At 43.9% G+C, this 15,155-nt stretch overlaps 1 protein-coding gene across 1 annotated transcript in view; it reads right to left on the reverse strand.

Annotated features, from left to right (window-relative positions):
* Positions 1–15,155, reverse strand: part of POLN (DNA polymerase nu) — a 171,642-nt gene that overhangs the window by 45,160 nt on the left and 111,327 nt on the right. The window contains exons 18-19 of the mRNA XM_067734870.1: positions 15,034–15,108; positions 14,006–14,120 (exon numbers count right to left, since the gene is read on the reverse strand). Of these exons, the coding sequence (XP_067590971.1) occupies positions 14,006–14,120; positions 15,034–15,108 (190 nt within the window). The remainder of the gene's footprint in view (positions 1–14,005; positions 14,121–15,033; positions 15,109–15,155) is intronic.

Raw genomic sequence — 15,155 nt, forward strand, 5'->3', positions numbered from 1 at the left:
AAACTGAAGGCCCTAGAAAAGTGACCTCTGTATTTGGGTGCTTGGGGGGTCCCCAGTGTGTTGTGCCCAGGAGCCTGGTCATTCTGAAGTGAGGCCCACAGGCCAACACTCCGCTCTTGAACAGAGAGCTCTGACCAACCCTTTCATGTCACTCTGAACTATGAACGGATGAGCGCGTCACCGAGGTCTGCCTGCCATTCCTCTGAAGCTGGTTCCACACGCGCTCCCACGACCCTCGTGTGACCGAACGGGGCAGCCCCTTAGTCTGGGTGCACGTGGACGACCCTGAAGAAGACACTTAGGTGCGTAAACCCCTCCTCAGGTTCCTCCGCACTTCTTCTCACCAAGGTCATCCCTACGGGTCTGCTTTGTGCTCACGATGCTAATTAAAGAAATTCGAGTCTGGCCATAAAAGTGCAAGTTTCTACAATTTAAAAAAAAAGCATCTAAGAAAGAAATGAAGGAGATGTTCCCTCTGTGCAGCTGTGGAGGAAGAAACAGCATTCATAGATCCGATTTGAAAAGACGCTAAATGGGGAATTTCACATGAATGTCCTTCCTGGTTTTCCAAGAAGTATGAAATCCGGCATGAATCCCTCAACAGCAGCAAACGTCCCTTTTCTCTCACGAATTTCCCCCTGGAAGTCTCGAAAGGCCCCCAGACTTCACAGTCTGCTGCTGGGTCCTGTGGGAATCATCTCAAAAGACTCCTGTCATTTTGATAGGTTGTTGCTTGATCATTTTTTTGCCCTGGGAATAATGCTAAAGTTGGCATGTCTGTGTTCCTAATTCGTATAAATACTTATAAATAAGACTTGGCTGTCAAATAAGAAAAGTGTTACTGGCAGTCTCTTCTTCCAATACACACAATATTGGTTAAATAAAAATCCACGGCCATCAGAGGATTATTTAACAAATCATTTGAGAGCCCATTTTTCACTTTAACATCTCCTTTATCAAGTATTAATTTATATGTGTGTGTGTGTGTGTGTGTGTGTGTGCGCGTGTGCGTGTGCGTGTGCGTGTATGTCTATTCTGGGACTTTGTTCTTAAATTGATCTATCCCATTTTGTATCCTATAATGATGTTTTAGTAACTGTGGCTTTAATAATAAATCTTAATATCTCGTAGGACTTGGCCTTCCTTATTGTTCCTCTTAAAATTTTTTTTCATGATTATTATGGATTATTTTTGCATCATAAACTACAGATTAATTTGTCTAGTTACTAAAAAATCCTACTGGTATTTCTGGCACATTTATTAGGACATTTCTATATCTATACATTAGTGTAAATAATATCTTTATAAAAATGAGATTCCCTATCTTCTTTTCTGTGTTTCTCTATTTTTAACTTCTTTTCATCTAGATTTTGCACACTTTTGCTTAAGTTTACCATAGGTATTATGTCTTTCTCTTTGCATGCTTTTTACCATTACAGTTTCTAACTCGTTGTTGTTTATATTTGGGAAGCAATTTCTGTAGGTCCACTTGTACCTGGTCTTCTTGCGGATCCTAGGACCAACATTTTCTTTCAGTTTGTTCTCTTAGCTTCCCAGGCAGGCCATCCCACCATTGCCCCAAATGGTCCTTTTGCCTCTTCCTTTCCGGCTGTCACGCTTCTCCTCTGTCACACCAACCAGAGCGACCGTGGAGAGTGGTGGTGAACCGCTCATCTGGGTCCTGGGTCTCGCAGGGCTGCTCTGGGGCTCGTGCCTGGCTTGCTGTGCTTTGTTGGCTTGGGGTGGGTGACAGTCATCAGCCGGGGGGGCCTAGAGGGGCCACGTGGTCTGACTGCATCTCGGAGAGATAAGGTGGAGGAAGCTGGAGGTGGATGTGGAGCAGGGCCGTCAGGAAGCTGTGTGGGCAGGAACGAGGCCTGAGCTGAGGTCGCAGACTTAAGAGGCCCAGTAAGTGGACCACGGGCCTGGCTGGAACAGGGTGTTGGGAGGGAGGAAGGGGAGAGTCAGGACGGCCCCTGCAGGGACTGGGCCCCGGTGCCGAGCTCTCTCCAGACATGTCTGAAGTGTCCTGGGACAGCCAGGGAAACCGCCGCTGAGACCCAGAGTCGCTGGCCTGGAGCTCAGGACAGAGGTGCTGTGAGGACACGCCACTGTTTTCCAAGGTCTCCACGCTCCCTGTGCCGTCAGCCACCTTCCTTCCCCACCTTCTCCTCGCTCCCGAGAGCCCAGTGCCACCTCACCTCCTCAAGGAAGGCTTCCTGACTGTGCGGCGCCCTGGACTTCGCCCGTATGGCCTCTAGACCATCACAACGAAATTTTCGGCTGCATTGTGCAATGTCCTCTGCAGGCTCTGTGGGCATGGCTGCCGTCTTCTCGCAGCTGTATCAACGCGTGATTGACATTCAGTTATTTGCTGAGCGGGCAACTGGATGATCATCCCAGGAGCTGGGCGTCCTTATTCCCGGTAGCCAAGGGCACAGGTGGACTTGCAGCCCAGATGGAACCAGGGGAGGGAAAAGGGCCCTGGATAAAGCCTTGGGAATCCCTTCACTGGGAGCAGAAGGTGCAGGCCCCACCGCCCATGCCTCCTCTCTTATCCCCGTGGGAGGGCGGCCTGGCTAACCGGCAAGTTGGCCAGGTGGCTCCAGCTCGGACGCGTTCGGGTCTGTCCTCCCATGTGGGGAGCCCTGCCCTTGCAGGGCAACTTCTGCCGTGTGGACTTGGGTCCAGTTTAGGGACCAGTCCATCTGACCACGGTGCAAGCTGTGCTTTCCCATCGGCTGCATCAGAATAAAGCTGGCAGTGTTTGGATTTCATTCCCTGGACATCCTTCTCAGTGGGGTTTCTCCCTAAATCCCTGCACTGTCTTGTGTCCTGAGGGACCGGACTCCGCAGATGGCTCTGGTGCCCTCTGGCATCACAGGTTAGGCCAGCAGGGGCACCGGCAGGTGGGAAGGTGAGAAGGAGGCGCCGAGTGTTCCTGCCCCTCACCTGGCTGCTGCTGCCCTGACAGCGTCTGTGACCTCATGTGACCTCCGGGCTCTGTCACCAGCTGCCCGGGGCCCTGCCGGCGCTTACCAGGCTCCGGGACTGCCTTTCTCCAAGCACTCCTGGCTGCTCGCCCAGCCACACCTCTGCAAATGGCCCCTCTTGAAATTGAAATCCTGGTGGAGGCTCTGACTATCACAGCTCTAGACGTAGGAGGCTGAGAAAGAGGTGTGGGGCATGGACTCCCTGAAACCCTAAGGGTTAAGAACCACGGCCCTAGAACCCACCCCGCTGGCTGTGGATCGTGCTGCTAAGGCAGCGACCCTGTGACCTCTGGCAAGTTTAACAACCTCTGTGTCAGTTTATCCAAAACGTGGGGAATAACATTGTCACAGGCATTAAGTGAGATGTGCCTGAAACAACACAAGGCATATAGTAAGAATCAGCAAGAATTCGTGTTTTGTGGTTTTTTTACCGTGAAAGGGATAGAAAGCAGAGAAGAAAGAGGGAGAGAAACCTCCTGGGCACAGGCAGTCAAAACAAAGTGCAGATTCTGCTGCTTTTCCTTCTGAATCTCTATTACAGCTCCAAAGTAAGGTACTCATTGCATTACGTGTATTGAAGTCCTTTACAATTTGAGAAAACTCTCCAGGCGATTTTGTCCCAGTTTTTCCACCCTGAGGGGTGTAGTGAGACTCTGTCGCCCAAATGCTGAGACTCAGCTGTGCTGATCAGAGCTGCCCGGGGGACAGAGGCTGGGGGTGGCCCTATCCGAGCCACACAGCTCTCGGCACCTCGGCGGGGAATCAGCCACATGGCTATGGTCACCGGGCAGGCCAGGACTCTCTCCTCTTTGACAAGAAGAATAGTAATAACTCCGTCCCACTGAAGGTGGTGGCTCTTCGTCAACAGGCGTTGGCGATTTTGCTTTGTCTATTAACCTGTGCATGTCACTACTGTCCTGTCTGGGAGAATATGTAACCTTAGGAAGCTCTGAGAGGTGATAAAACACTAAACTGTTTTAAAATTGCCAGCACTTGTAGGAATATTGGTAGGAATTAAATGTGCCAGAGATCTGATCTTTTTTTTTATATAGTTTTTTTAATAGTATTTTTAAATTAATTAATTTATTTTTGGTTGCGTTAGGTCTTCGTTGCTGTGCGCGGGCTTTCTCTAGTTGCATCGAGCAGGGGCTACTCATCGTTGTGGTGCATGGGCTTCTCACTGCGGTGGCTTCTCTTGTTGCAGAGCATGGGCTCTAGGCACACGGGCTTCAGTAGTTGTGGCGTGTGGGCTTAGTTGCTCTGAGGCATGTGGGATCTTCCTGGACCAGGGATGGAACCCGTGTCCCCTGCATTGGCAGGCGGATTCTTAACCACTGCACCCAGGGAAGTCCCTGATCAACTTTTTAATAGAAGAATCCGAAAGATTAAACAATACCACTAAGGAGAAAGTGACTGGATAAGAAAAAACAAAACAAAACCTCTGAAGCAGAGCTAATCAAGAGAAGAGTCCTTTGTTATAATTAATCATTATGGCAGAACTTTCTTATGGAAGCACTGCACAGGATCTAGGAAAAAAATAATAATCTGTGGTCATCAAATGTTTAACAATGCGTGTATCTTGAAATCAGTGCCATAAATTGTATCCTAAAAGAGCAATAATCCAAATGATACAACATGACATCCTAATTATGTATGGTGGCTCAGTGGTTAAGAATCTGCCTGCCAGTGCAGGGGACATGGGTTCGATCCCTGGTCTGGGAAGATCCCACAGGCTGCGGAGCAACAAAGCCTGCACGCCACAACTACCGAAGCCCGTGTGCCTAGAGCCTGTGCTCTGCAACAAGAGAAGCACTGCAATGAGAAGCCCACGCACCGCAGCGGAGTAAGCCCCGCTCACAGCAACTAGAGAAAGTCCGCGTGCAGCAATGAAGACCCAATGCAGCCAAAAATATGTAAATAAAACAAATAAATTTATAAAAAAATAAAATAAACCTCATTTGAAAATAAGTTTCCCTTCTGGGAAATGCAGTAAGACTTTTCAGTGGAGGAATGAATGAAATGTAAATTCTATTTCTCTCTTTAGTTCTGTCAATTTTTGCTTCAAGTATTGTGAAGTTCTCTTATTAGATACATTCAAATTTAGGACTGCTGTGTCTTCTTGATGAGTCAGTCTTTCATCGTTATGAAATGTTTTTATTTCTGGTCACACTCTTTGTTTTGCAGTGTTAGCATCCCATCTTGGTATTTGATTTTCATTTACCCCATTTGCATTTTGTTCTGTCTCTCTTTCATTGAATTCTTTTGGGTGAATCGCATATTTTTTAATATCCCATTTTATTGCCTCCATTGATTTTTTTAAAAATTTACTTTACTTTAAAATTTATTTTATTTATTTGGTTGCATCAGGTCTTAGTTGCAAGAGGCGGGGTCCTTAGTTGCAGCATGTGTGCTCCTTAGTTGCAGCAAGCGGGCTCCTTAGTTGCGGTATATGAACTCTTAGTTGCGGCATGCATGTGGGATCTAGTTCCCTGAGCAGGGATGGAACCCAGGCCCCCTGCACTGGGAGCATGGAGTCCACTGAGCCACCAGGGAAGCCCCTACCTCCACTGATTTTTTTAAGTTATACTTCTTTTGGTATTGTTTTAGAGGCTGCCCTAGAAATTACGGTATGCATCTTTAAGTCATCATAGTCTACCTTTAAATAATATTGTAATACTTCACAGTGTAAGAACCTGAAAATAGTATAATTCCATTTACTCCCTTTCCTACCCTTTGTACTTTTTAATGCCTTATATTTTAGATCTATGTTACAAACTTTTTAAAAATCTTAGTCTTTTCAAGAATTCAAACTATATATAAATTATACATAGAACTATATAAAATATATATAAAATAAACTATGTAAAATAAAGATGAAAATGTTTTTTATATTTATCCTGGTATTGACCCATTCTGGTGTTCTTCATTCCTTCCTGAAGATCCAGTTTCATGAGGTATCATTTCTCTTGAGCCTGAAGAACTTCTAGTAGCATTTCTAGTAGAGCAGGTCTACTAAGACACATTCTTTCAGATTTTGTAAATCTTAAATTGTCTCTATTTTGCCTTAATTTTTGAGAGATAATTGTCTGGATCTAAAAATCTAGATTGAATGTTTCTTTCAGCACGGTAAGGATGTTTGTTCCATCGTCTTCTGGTCTCTGCCGTTTCTGTAAAAAGTCAGCTGTATTTTGTGTTGTTCTTTGTATATAATGTCTTCTTCCCTCCGGTGGCTTTCAAGGTTCTCTTTAGAATTCTGTCACACTAGCCCATGTACAAGTAGGGTTTAGATGGTCTCTTCTTATCCCCTCTATGGCAGATTCCTCCTCCTCCTGCCACTCCACCAGGGATGAGAGAAGCCAGGGGTTTCTTCTTTTCTGTGAAGGGCTCATCACTTTCTGGAGCTCTGTAACTCAGCTGTATCCTCAGATTTCTGGTAAGTTTAGAAAAACTAATTTTGTAGTTTATTTATCTTGGTTTGATTGTTAGGGTTAGAGCAATAGTCTTATGATTTTTTATATCTTAACTAGAAATTCATCCTTTAATTTTCTCATAAATTACAACTTAAAAAAACTAAACTAGCTATGTTTCAGGACATATAATCCAGTACTTCATCACTGAGTTGTACAAGGCTTCATTAATCTCTGGGTAAGCAGGTTAGTGTTGAAGAGAATTATGTGAGTGCTCTGTGTACTCTAGGCTGACTTTTGGTGACCACCTGAGAGGGTCTCTGCCTGGAAGGCCAAGAACAGCTTTGGAGGGGAGCTCTTTTGGGTTGCCACTAACGGTGATGAAAAGTCTCCTTGGGACCTTGTGGTTTAGGGTCCTGGGTCACACTGCCACATGATAGTGAAACCAAGTTCATAGGCCACATGCCCTTGAACGTTAGCACGACCTCCCCTACACCTTCCTCCTGATGCACTCAGATAGGATGTGGTATTTAAGCTCATTTTTAAGAGAGACATACCCAAACACTGACAACACAAATGGTTGCACCTTTGCTGTACAGTAAGGACAGGCTAGGCTATGCTCAGAGGCTTACAAACACAAGGGCTTATTTCTTGTTCATGCAACATGTCCAACACAGGTCAGCTGAGGCTCTGCTCCATGTCATCTGCATTCTGTGATTCAGGAGCAGAGTCTAGCCTACATCTGGAACAATGATGCTTGTCATGGCAGAGGAAGAAGAAAATACGGATAACCATGTGTTGGCTCTTAAAATTTCTACCCATTGGTGACAAATGTCATTTCTGTTCACATGTCATTGGTAGCAAGTCACATGGCCAAGCCTGAGTCAACGGGCAAGGAAGTACACTCTTCCTCTAGGGAGGGATAGCAAATATGCTTGAATAATAATACATTCCACCACACTCCGCCCTTCTGACCACACATACTGGCTTTCCTCCCCCTTGACAAGAGTGACGATTCCAAGTTCCATCTGATAGGGCGTCAGGATTTTGTGATCATCTTTATATCAGGTCTTGACGGGGCTCCTCTTGATCTGGAGGCCAAGGTCAAGTCTACCTTTCACTCCACACATGTGCTATGCAACGGTGGGGCAGGGACAGGACGCCCACAATAAGCACTCCCATGTGGAAAGGGGAAGAGTGGGAGACACATGGGCGTCATTGGTCCACAGCAACTCTGAATTCTCACTGGGTAGGTGCTGAAGGGGCCCTTCTCACAAAGGACCCTTGCTCAGTCCCTTGCTCACCATGGCCATTTGCTCCACTCCTGGGACTTCTTTTTCCATTATCTTTCTTGGCTGCATGTAAGAAGGCACTGAAGGATTTTCTTTCCTTGGGGGAACGAGCGTATTTCCCGGACTGCTTCTTGGCTGTAGAATACGTGGGGCCCAGGTTTGCAATCACAGTCTCCTTTGGCCCAGACTGGAGGTTCTTTGGTAAGTACAGTGCTCAGAAACACAGTAAGTCCTATTTAACTCCAGTCAGCTCCACGTGCCAACAGACGTTCCCACAATTCGCTTAGAGCTGCATCCTCTCTCCAGACTCCACCGCAGGTGCCTGGAGCTTATCAGGAACTTGGGGGAAAGCTGGCATTAGTCTCTGCGTTCAGCGCTGTGTTGTCTAACTGTAAGGATGTATGGGTGCCACCTTCTTTCAGAGATGTTAACAGTAGGCATCAAAGCCATACCTTTCATTTGTTAAAGGCAGTGTTTTAACTGGCCTTCGTTGTTCAAAGCCCTCTTCAGATTCATCTTTTACTGGTTGGAGATGAGAATCATTTCTATATTCAAATATGTAAAACTCCAATTTTCTGTAATCTTCTTATTTCTTTTCATTCCTACTTGTACACTGGCCAGTTCTTTTCTGAGTTTTTTCTTATGGTACCTTGTCACATGCAGACAACAGCAACCAAAGCATGTTCTAGCATTCTGCTGGCCCACTCTGCCCCAAACCTCAGCTCATTAGGGTATTATTTGCTTCACAAGTTATCACAGGTGACAGTCTTGCCAAATGTCATACCATTTACCAAGTGCCATCCTCCAGCCTCCAATAAACATCTCACTGCCTGCCACCTGGCCCCAAAGCCAGTGCCACGCGTTTCAGGATTCATTACAGCAGCCTCTTAGTCCTGGCACCCAGTCCTGTAGATGCTATGATAGGTCAAGTTATGCTGCCATAATAAATCACTCTGAAACCTTACTGCCTACAGCAAGAATACTTTCTCTTCTTCACCACCTTTCCATCACATTCTGGTCCACCATTTATAATGCAGGATGATCGAGCAGCCTCTGTCAATTTTGCCAAAATAGAGACAAAAGAGATCAAGAGGAACCGTGTGCAGTTGCTTAAAGCCCCAGCTTAGGCATGACCCTTGTCACTTTTGCTTATGTTTTGTTAGCCAGAACAAGTCACACGCCCAAGTCTGACATCTAACAGGTAGGGAAGCACCATCTTCCCCCAGAGAAGGAGAGAGGCCCACAAGACTATCTACCACACCTGCCTTACGAGAGAATATCTCAGAAAAGCACTCAAGAAAAGCCTTAAGCAGAAGAAAAACTAATATATTCTGCAGTGAAAAATTATTTTTTAAGTTTCAGTCTGAAAATGTTGAGTTGAACGTACAACCAATAAGAAATGCTTTTTTATTTGCCTTGTAGAACTTTTAGGAAACCACCTAATCAGGCACATGTGTGGTGATTACTGTGAAGGAAGCCACCTCCGTGCAGAATGGTTGTGTCTTCCGAGCTCAGGTGAAAACACTGGAGCTGGAGGAGGCAGCTCTGACCCGGCTCAGACGTGCACCCGTGGGCAGGGCCCCACTCTCTGGGTCAGACTTTCATCAGTCACATCATAGCTTTACAGATGATCTCCAAGACCTCTTCCAAGTCTCCATTTTTATACATGATCTACATATTCTTGAAGGTTTTTTTAAGAAAATTGTTATTCTTTGAAAATGTTACTAAATATTTCAGAGTACATCTAATTGCCTTTTTGCTTTTTGTGTTTCAAACAATAAGGCATTTACATGAAATAAACATTTTTAAGAGTGCATTTGCTGCTGTTTCACCATGTGCTATTCTAGTCCTCTGTTTGGAACATAAAAATCATTTCCAAAGCAACTGATTATAGTATAAGTCACAAGTGTTGGATTACTACTGCTGGTAGGAAATTAGAAGCGACCACCATGCAAATACTAGAAACTTCTTATTTTTGAAGTTCTCCCCAAAACCACCACAAGATAAAAAAATTCAGGAAAGACATATACAATATCCAAGGCAGAAATGAACTTCCCAAGCTGGCTTTGTGAGTGATCGGCCTAACACGAATCTGAAGAGAATTATTTTCTGCCTGGACTCTATACCTTTCCCGACAATCAGTTGTGCGTGTTTGTGTGGATCTATTTCTGGTTCTCTTTTCTGTGCCATTGGTCTATGTGTCTGTTCCTCTGCCAACACCACAGTCTCTTGATTACTCTGCACTTTCTTCTAAAGATTTTCTTGATGTGGACCATTTTTAAAATCTTTATTGAATTTGTTGCAATATTGCTTCTGTTTTATGTTTTGGATTTTTGGCCCTGAGGCATGTAAGATCTTAGCTCCCCAACCAGGGATCGAACCTGCACCCCCCGCATTGGAAGGCGAAGTCTTAACCACTGCACCGCCAGCGAAGTTCCCAACTGCTGTGTACTAAGTCTTAATATCAGGTGTGATTCCTCCCACTTTCTTCTTTGTCAAGATTGTTTTAGGTATTCTAGGGCCTGTGCCTTTTCATTTAAATTTTAGAATGAGCTTGTCTATGTCTACAGAATTTGCTTGGGCTTTAATAGGGACTGCATTAAACTCATGGATCAATTTAGGGAGAAGTGACATATTTACTACGTTGTGTCTGCCATTCCACGAACACAGTATGCCACTCCATTTATCAGATCTTCTTTGATTCCTTTCATCAGCATTTTGTAGTTTTAGACATACAGATACTATACATATTTTGTTAACTGAATACTTAAGTATTCCATTATCTTTGGAGTGAATGTAAATGGTACTGCATTTTTTATTTCGATTTCTGCATGTTTGTTGTTAGTTTATAGAAATGCAATTCGCTTTTGTGTATTGATACTGTGTCTTGCAACCTTGCTAAACTCACTTATTAGTTTTAGGAGTTAAAAAATGTTTTTTCTTATACATACTTTGAGACTTTCTATATAGACAATCATATCATCTATAAATAGAGGCAGTGTTATTTCTTCCTTTCCAATTTATACACCATTTATTTCTCTTCCTGGCCTTATTTAGTGGGCAGAACTTCAATATTCAATATTAATAAGTTGTTACTGATCTTAGGGGGAAAGCATTTAGCCTTTTACCATTAAATATGCTGTTAGCTGTAGGTTTTTTGCTGATGTTCTTTATCAAGTTGGGGTTGCTCCCCTTTATTTCTAAATTCCTGAGAATTTTTATCATGAATGGGCGTTGGATTTTGTCAAATGCTTTGTCTAGTAGGTCAATTGATAAAATCATATTATTTTTATTCTTTAGCTTGACTACATGGTGGACTACACTGATTTTTGAGTGTTAAACCAGCCTTGCGTACCTGGAATAAATCCTACTTGGACATGGCGTATAATTATACCCATACAACATTTTAAGATGTTGTTGGATTTCGTTTGCTAATATTTTGCTGAGGGTTTTTACATCTAAATTTGGGAGTGATATTGGTCTGCATGGGATTGTGTTTTATTTTGTTTTTAGTCTTTGTCTGGTTTTGGTATCAGGGTAATACTGGCTTCACAGTATGATTGGGAAGTGTTCCTTCTTCTATTTTCTGGAAGAGGTTGTATACAACTGGCGTTAATTCTTTAAATTTTGGTAAAATACTCCATGGAAGGCACCTGGCCCTGCAGATTTCCTTCTCAGGAGATTTTAAACTAAACATTCAATTTCTTTAACGTTTATAGGACTATTCAGGTTATCTATTTCATCATAGTTGGGTTTTGATACTTTGTGGTTTTCAAGAAATTGATCCATTTCTTCTAAATTGTTGAATTTTTGAGCATAAAGTTGTTCATAGTGTTCCCTTATTATCCTTCTGATGTCTGCAGAATCTGTACTAATATCCTCTGTTCTATTCCTGATATTGGTGCTTTGTGTCTTCTCTATTTTTATTTTTTTCAGTCTTGCTAGAGTTTATTAATTTTATTGATTTTTTTTTTGAAGAACCAACTTTTGTTTCATTGATTTTTGCTATTGCTTTCTCTTTTCAATTTCATAGGTTTCTGCTCTTATCTTTACTATTTCCTTCCTTCTTCCTCCTTAATCATCTTTTTCAGGTTTCTTGAGACAGAAAGTTTGATGATTTATCTGAGATCTTTCCTCATTTCTGATGTAAGCACCAGTGCTGCACACTTCCCTCTTGGCACTGCTTTAGTTGCAACCTTTGCCTGATACTTTGACAAAAATATTTTTCTGTAACACTTGGTCAGCAACAGCCAGAGTAGCTTTGGGCCCACTGAACAAAAAACACGCTTAGTGATCTATGTACAAGCACTCACCTTGAATCACAGATAGATTCTTTCACACTGTCAAGGAGAATATCTATAGCACCCTTCCACCAAAGCATTAAGATGGCAACAAAGCTCATATGTGAAACAAATAAGCAAAATACTCTTCCTTCCTAGGTAGAAACAATCTTCTAAGACTTTCCACGCCTCGGGAGAGAGGGCAGGGGTATTATTAAATCTATCACATGCCTTAAAAATTCTATGTTATCTTACATCCTAACTGGACAGGAACTGAAACAGAAGAGAGACCATCTTCTGGTAGGAAGTACGCAGAGAAAGCTGGGGTGAGCAAAACACCCAGGTGCACTTGTGTAAAGGTGTAGAGGAGGGAAAGAGACAAAGACAGAGAATAAGAAGAGATGCTCAACATTGGCAGTCATCAGGGAAGTGCAAATCAAACAACAAAGCTGCCACTTCACACCCACTGGGATGGCTAGAATCAAAACGACACAGGATAAAAAGTATTGGCAAGAAGGGGGAGAAACTGGAAACCCATACACTGCTTGTGGGGTGTAAAATGGAGTAGTTATTTTGGAAACTGTTCCGGCAATTCCTCAAAAAATTCAATATAGTTGCCACTGTTGTGACGTGAATTGTACATTTTAAAATGGTTAAGATGGTAAATTTTATGTTATGTTATTTTACCACAATTTTAAAAAGTTAAACATAGAATTACCATATGACCCCAAAATCTTCTCCTAGGTATCTACCCAAGAGAAATGAAACCATATTTCCACACAAAGACTTGTACATGAATGTTCACAGCGGTATTATTCATAACAGCCAAAAGGTGGAAACAACCCAAATACCCATTAACTGATGAATGGATAAATAAATGGAATATTATTTTTTGTTTATACTGAAATACACAGAATACATTATTCCATGCAATGCAATATTATTTGGCCATGAAAAGGAATGAAGTATTGATACATGCTACAGCATGGATGAACCTTGAAAACATTATGTTCAGTGAAAGAAGACAGTCACAAAAGGCCATATGCTGTATGATCCCATTAATGTGAAATGCCCAGAATAGACAAATGTATAGAGACAAAATAGATTAGTAGTTTCCGGGCGGGAGGGAAGGCTGGGGAATGATAGCTACTGGGTGTGGGGTTTCTCTTTAGGGTAATGGAAATGTTCTGGAATTAGACAGTGATGATGGTTGCAAAACCTTGTGAATGTACTAAAACCCACTGAATTGTACACTTTGAAAGGCTGAATTTTATGGTCTGTGAATTATATCTCAGTTTTAAGAAGAATAAACAGTGCGTACCAAGGAGAAGGGAGGAGCCGCGGGAGCAGCTGGGAGTGGCTCCCTGGGAGCGGCGGGCGGGGCGAAAGCACCGGGACCTGGTGGCACCGCGTCAACCCAAGCTGAGAGCTGCTGAGCTGGGGGGCGGGCAGGGAGGGGCAGGCAGGGTCTGAGCCTGCTCTTGCTGGCTTTGGACCTCGGGACCAACTGCACCCTGAAGAAAGGCATTCATGGCCTTAGATGGGAGGAGTTCCAGGCTTCAAACCGAAAGAAGAAAAGCCTAAGTAGGCAAAATGAAAGTTTACTCAAAAAAGCAAGGATGAGGCGGCAGTGAGAAAGCATAGCATTGTGTAGACTTGTTTTGTACCCAAACAGCAAGTGAGGGCTTCAGTGGGGCTGAAGATACGACTGCCACTCAGGTTGCCAGGCACTGGGCTTTGTCTTGAGTGACACTCATCTGGAGGGCGTGCGTGCCTTTCACGTTTGATTTTTCCATATTTCTATTATATTCTTTTGCAATGGACTTCCTTTCTAGTGGTGAAGTATTACCATTTCTTTCATAATTAGGAAACTCTTGGCATCCTTGTTACCTACTCTTCTTTTCAAAGAGATTAACTACTAGAGAAAAGTATAATTTCTTTCTTATGAAAATAGGTTTGGAACAACTTCAGGCTTTTAAAATCGTGTCAGCATTCCTGCGGATCTGATACTATTATGAGCTCATATATCTTACCACTGTGAAGTCAGGGTGGAAAATACATCATCTCTTTCAGATTCCTGGAATAACTTCAAAAGTTCTGGATCCCCAGATAAGTGTGCAAGAATGCGCAATTCAATCTGTGAAAAGTCTGTTAGATAGAGCTCTGCATTAATTCAGAATCTAGGAACAATGCCCCTCATTGTTGCTACCCACCCCCAGGGGACCCTCAATCTTCCCTCCCCACTGAGGAATCAAGGTCAACGTGCCCACCTCTCATATGCCAGGGTCCTTAGGCCTCGGGTCTATTGGCCATCCCTGGGTCTAAAAGTCCCGAGACCTCTTCTGCAAGACTGCCCATGCCTCCAGGGTGGGCTGTATTGATTCATCAGTTCATTGGAACATCAGAATTTAAGAGGCCTGCTGTGCGCCAGGCTGTGTGCTTGGGGTATGCTAGTGAACAAAACGGGCAACAATCCCTTCCTGCGTAGAACTTACACTTGAGGGGAGGGAGGCAATTCGAATTACTCAGCGTGTTAGAAGGTGAGAGATGAAGTGGCACAGATCCATCAAGAGAAGGAGCTTCTGGAGTCAGTGTGTGTAGAGGGAGCTGCTGTAAAGTGTCATCAGGAAAGTGACCTTCCAGCAGAGGTATGAGGTGGAGGCGGGAGCGGGACCTCATCTGGGGAGGGGGGTCCATGCAGGCCCGAGGTGGAGCTGGCTGGTTGCTGGGGGACAGCACAGGGACCAGCAGGACTGCAGCAAGGGAGCAGGGCAAAGCACCACGGGTGATGGGGACAGAGAGGAGAAAGGGGGGCAGACTGAGCGGGACCAGGCAGAGGAACTTGGGATCTAGTCATGGTAAAGTGAAGGGACCCAGGAAGCAGAGCTGCTCTCACTGTGCATAAGAAATCTTTGCTTCATATAAATATTTGCCAGGACTTATTTTAAAGAATGAGTTCTGTAAGCACCTTTGGATTATTCAATTTCTAAATATTTGAACTGTATGAAACGCATAACATGGGATCCAGTGACACGGTGTCTCTACCATGGCCCGCACATACCTGCTGCTAGGAAGGTGTGGCCTTCGGATGAAACAAACACGGCCCTCGGGGAGATGGTAAGGAGTTCGTCTTTACCTGAATCGTATTTCAAGAGCACTTGGTGAATTTGGTCATGAGCTGAC

This window comes from Pseudorca crassidens, chromosome 4 (assembly GCF_039906515.1).
Source record: "Pseudorca crassidens isolate mPseCra1 chromosome 4, mPseCra1.hap1, whole genome shotgun sequence".
NCBI classification, from domain to species: Eukaryota; Metazoa; Chordata; class Mammalia; order Artiodactyla; family Delphinidae; genus Pseudorca; species Pseudorca crassidens.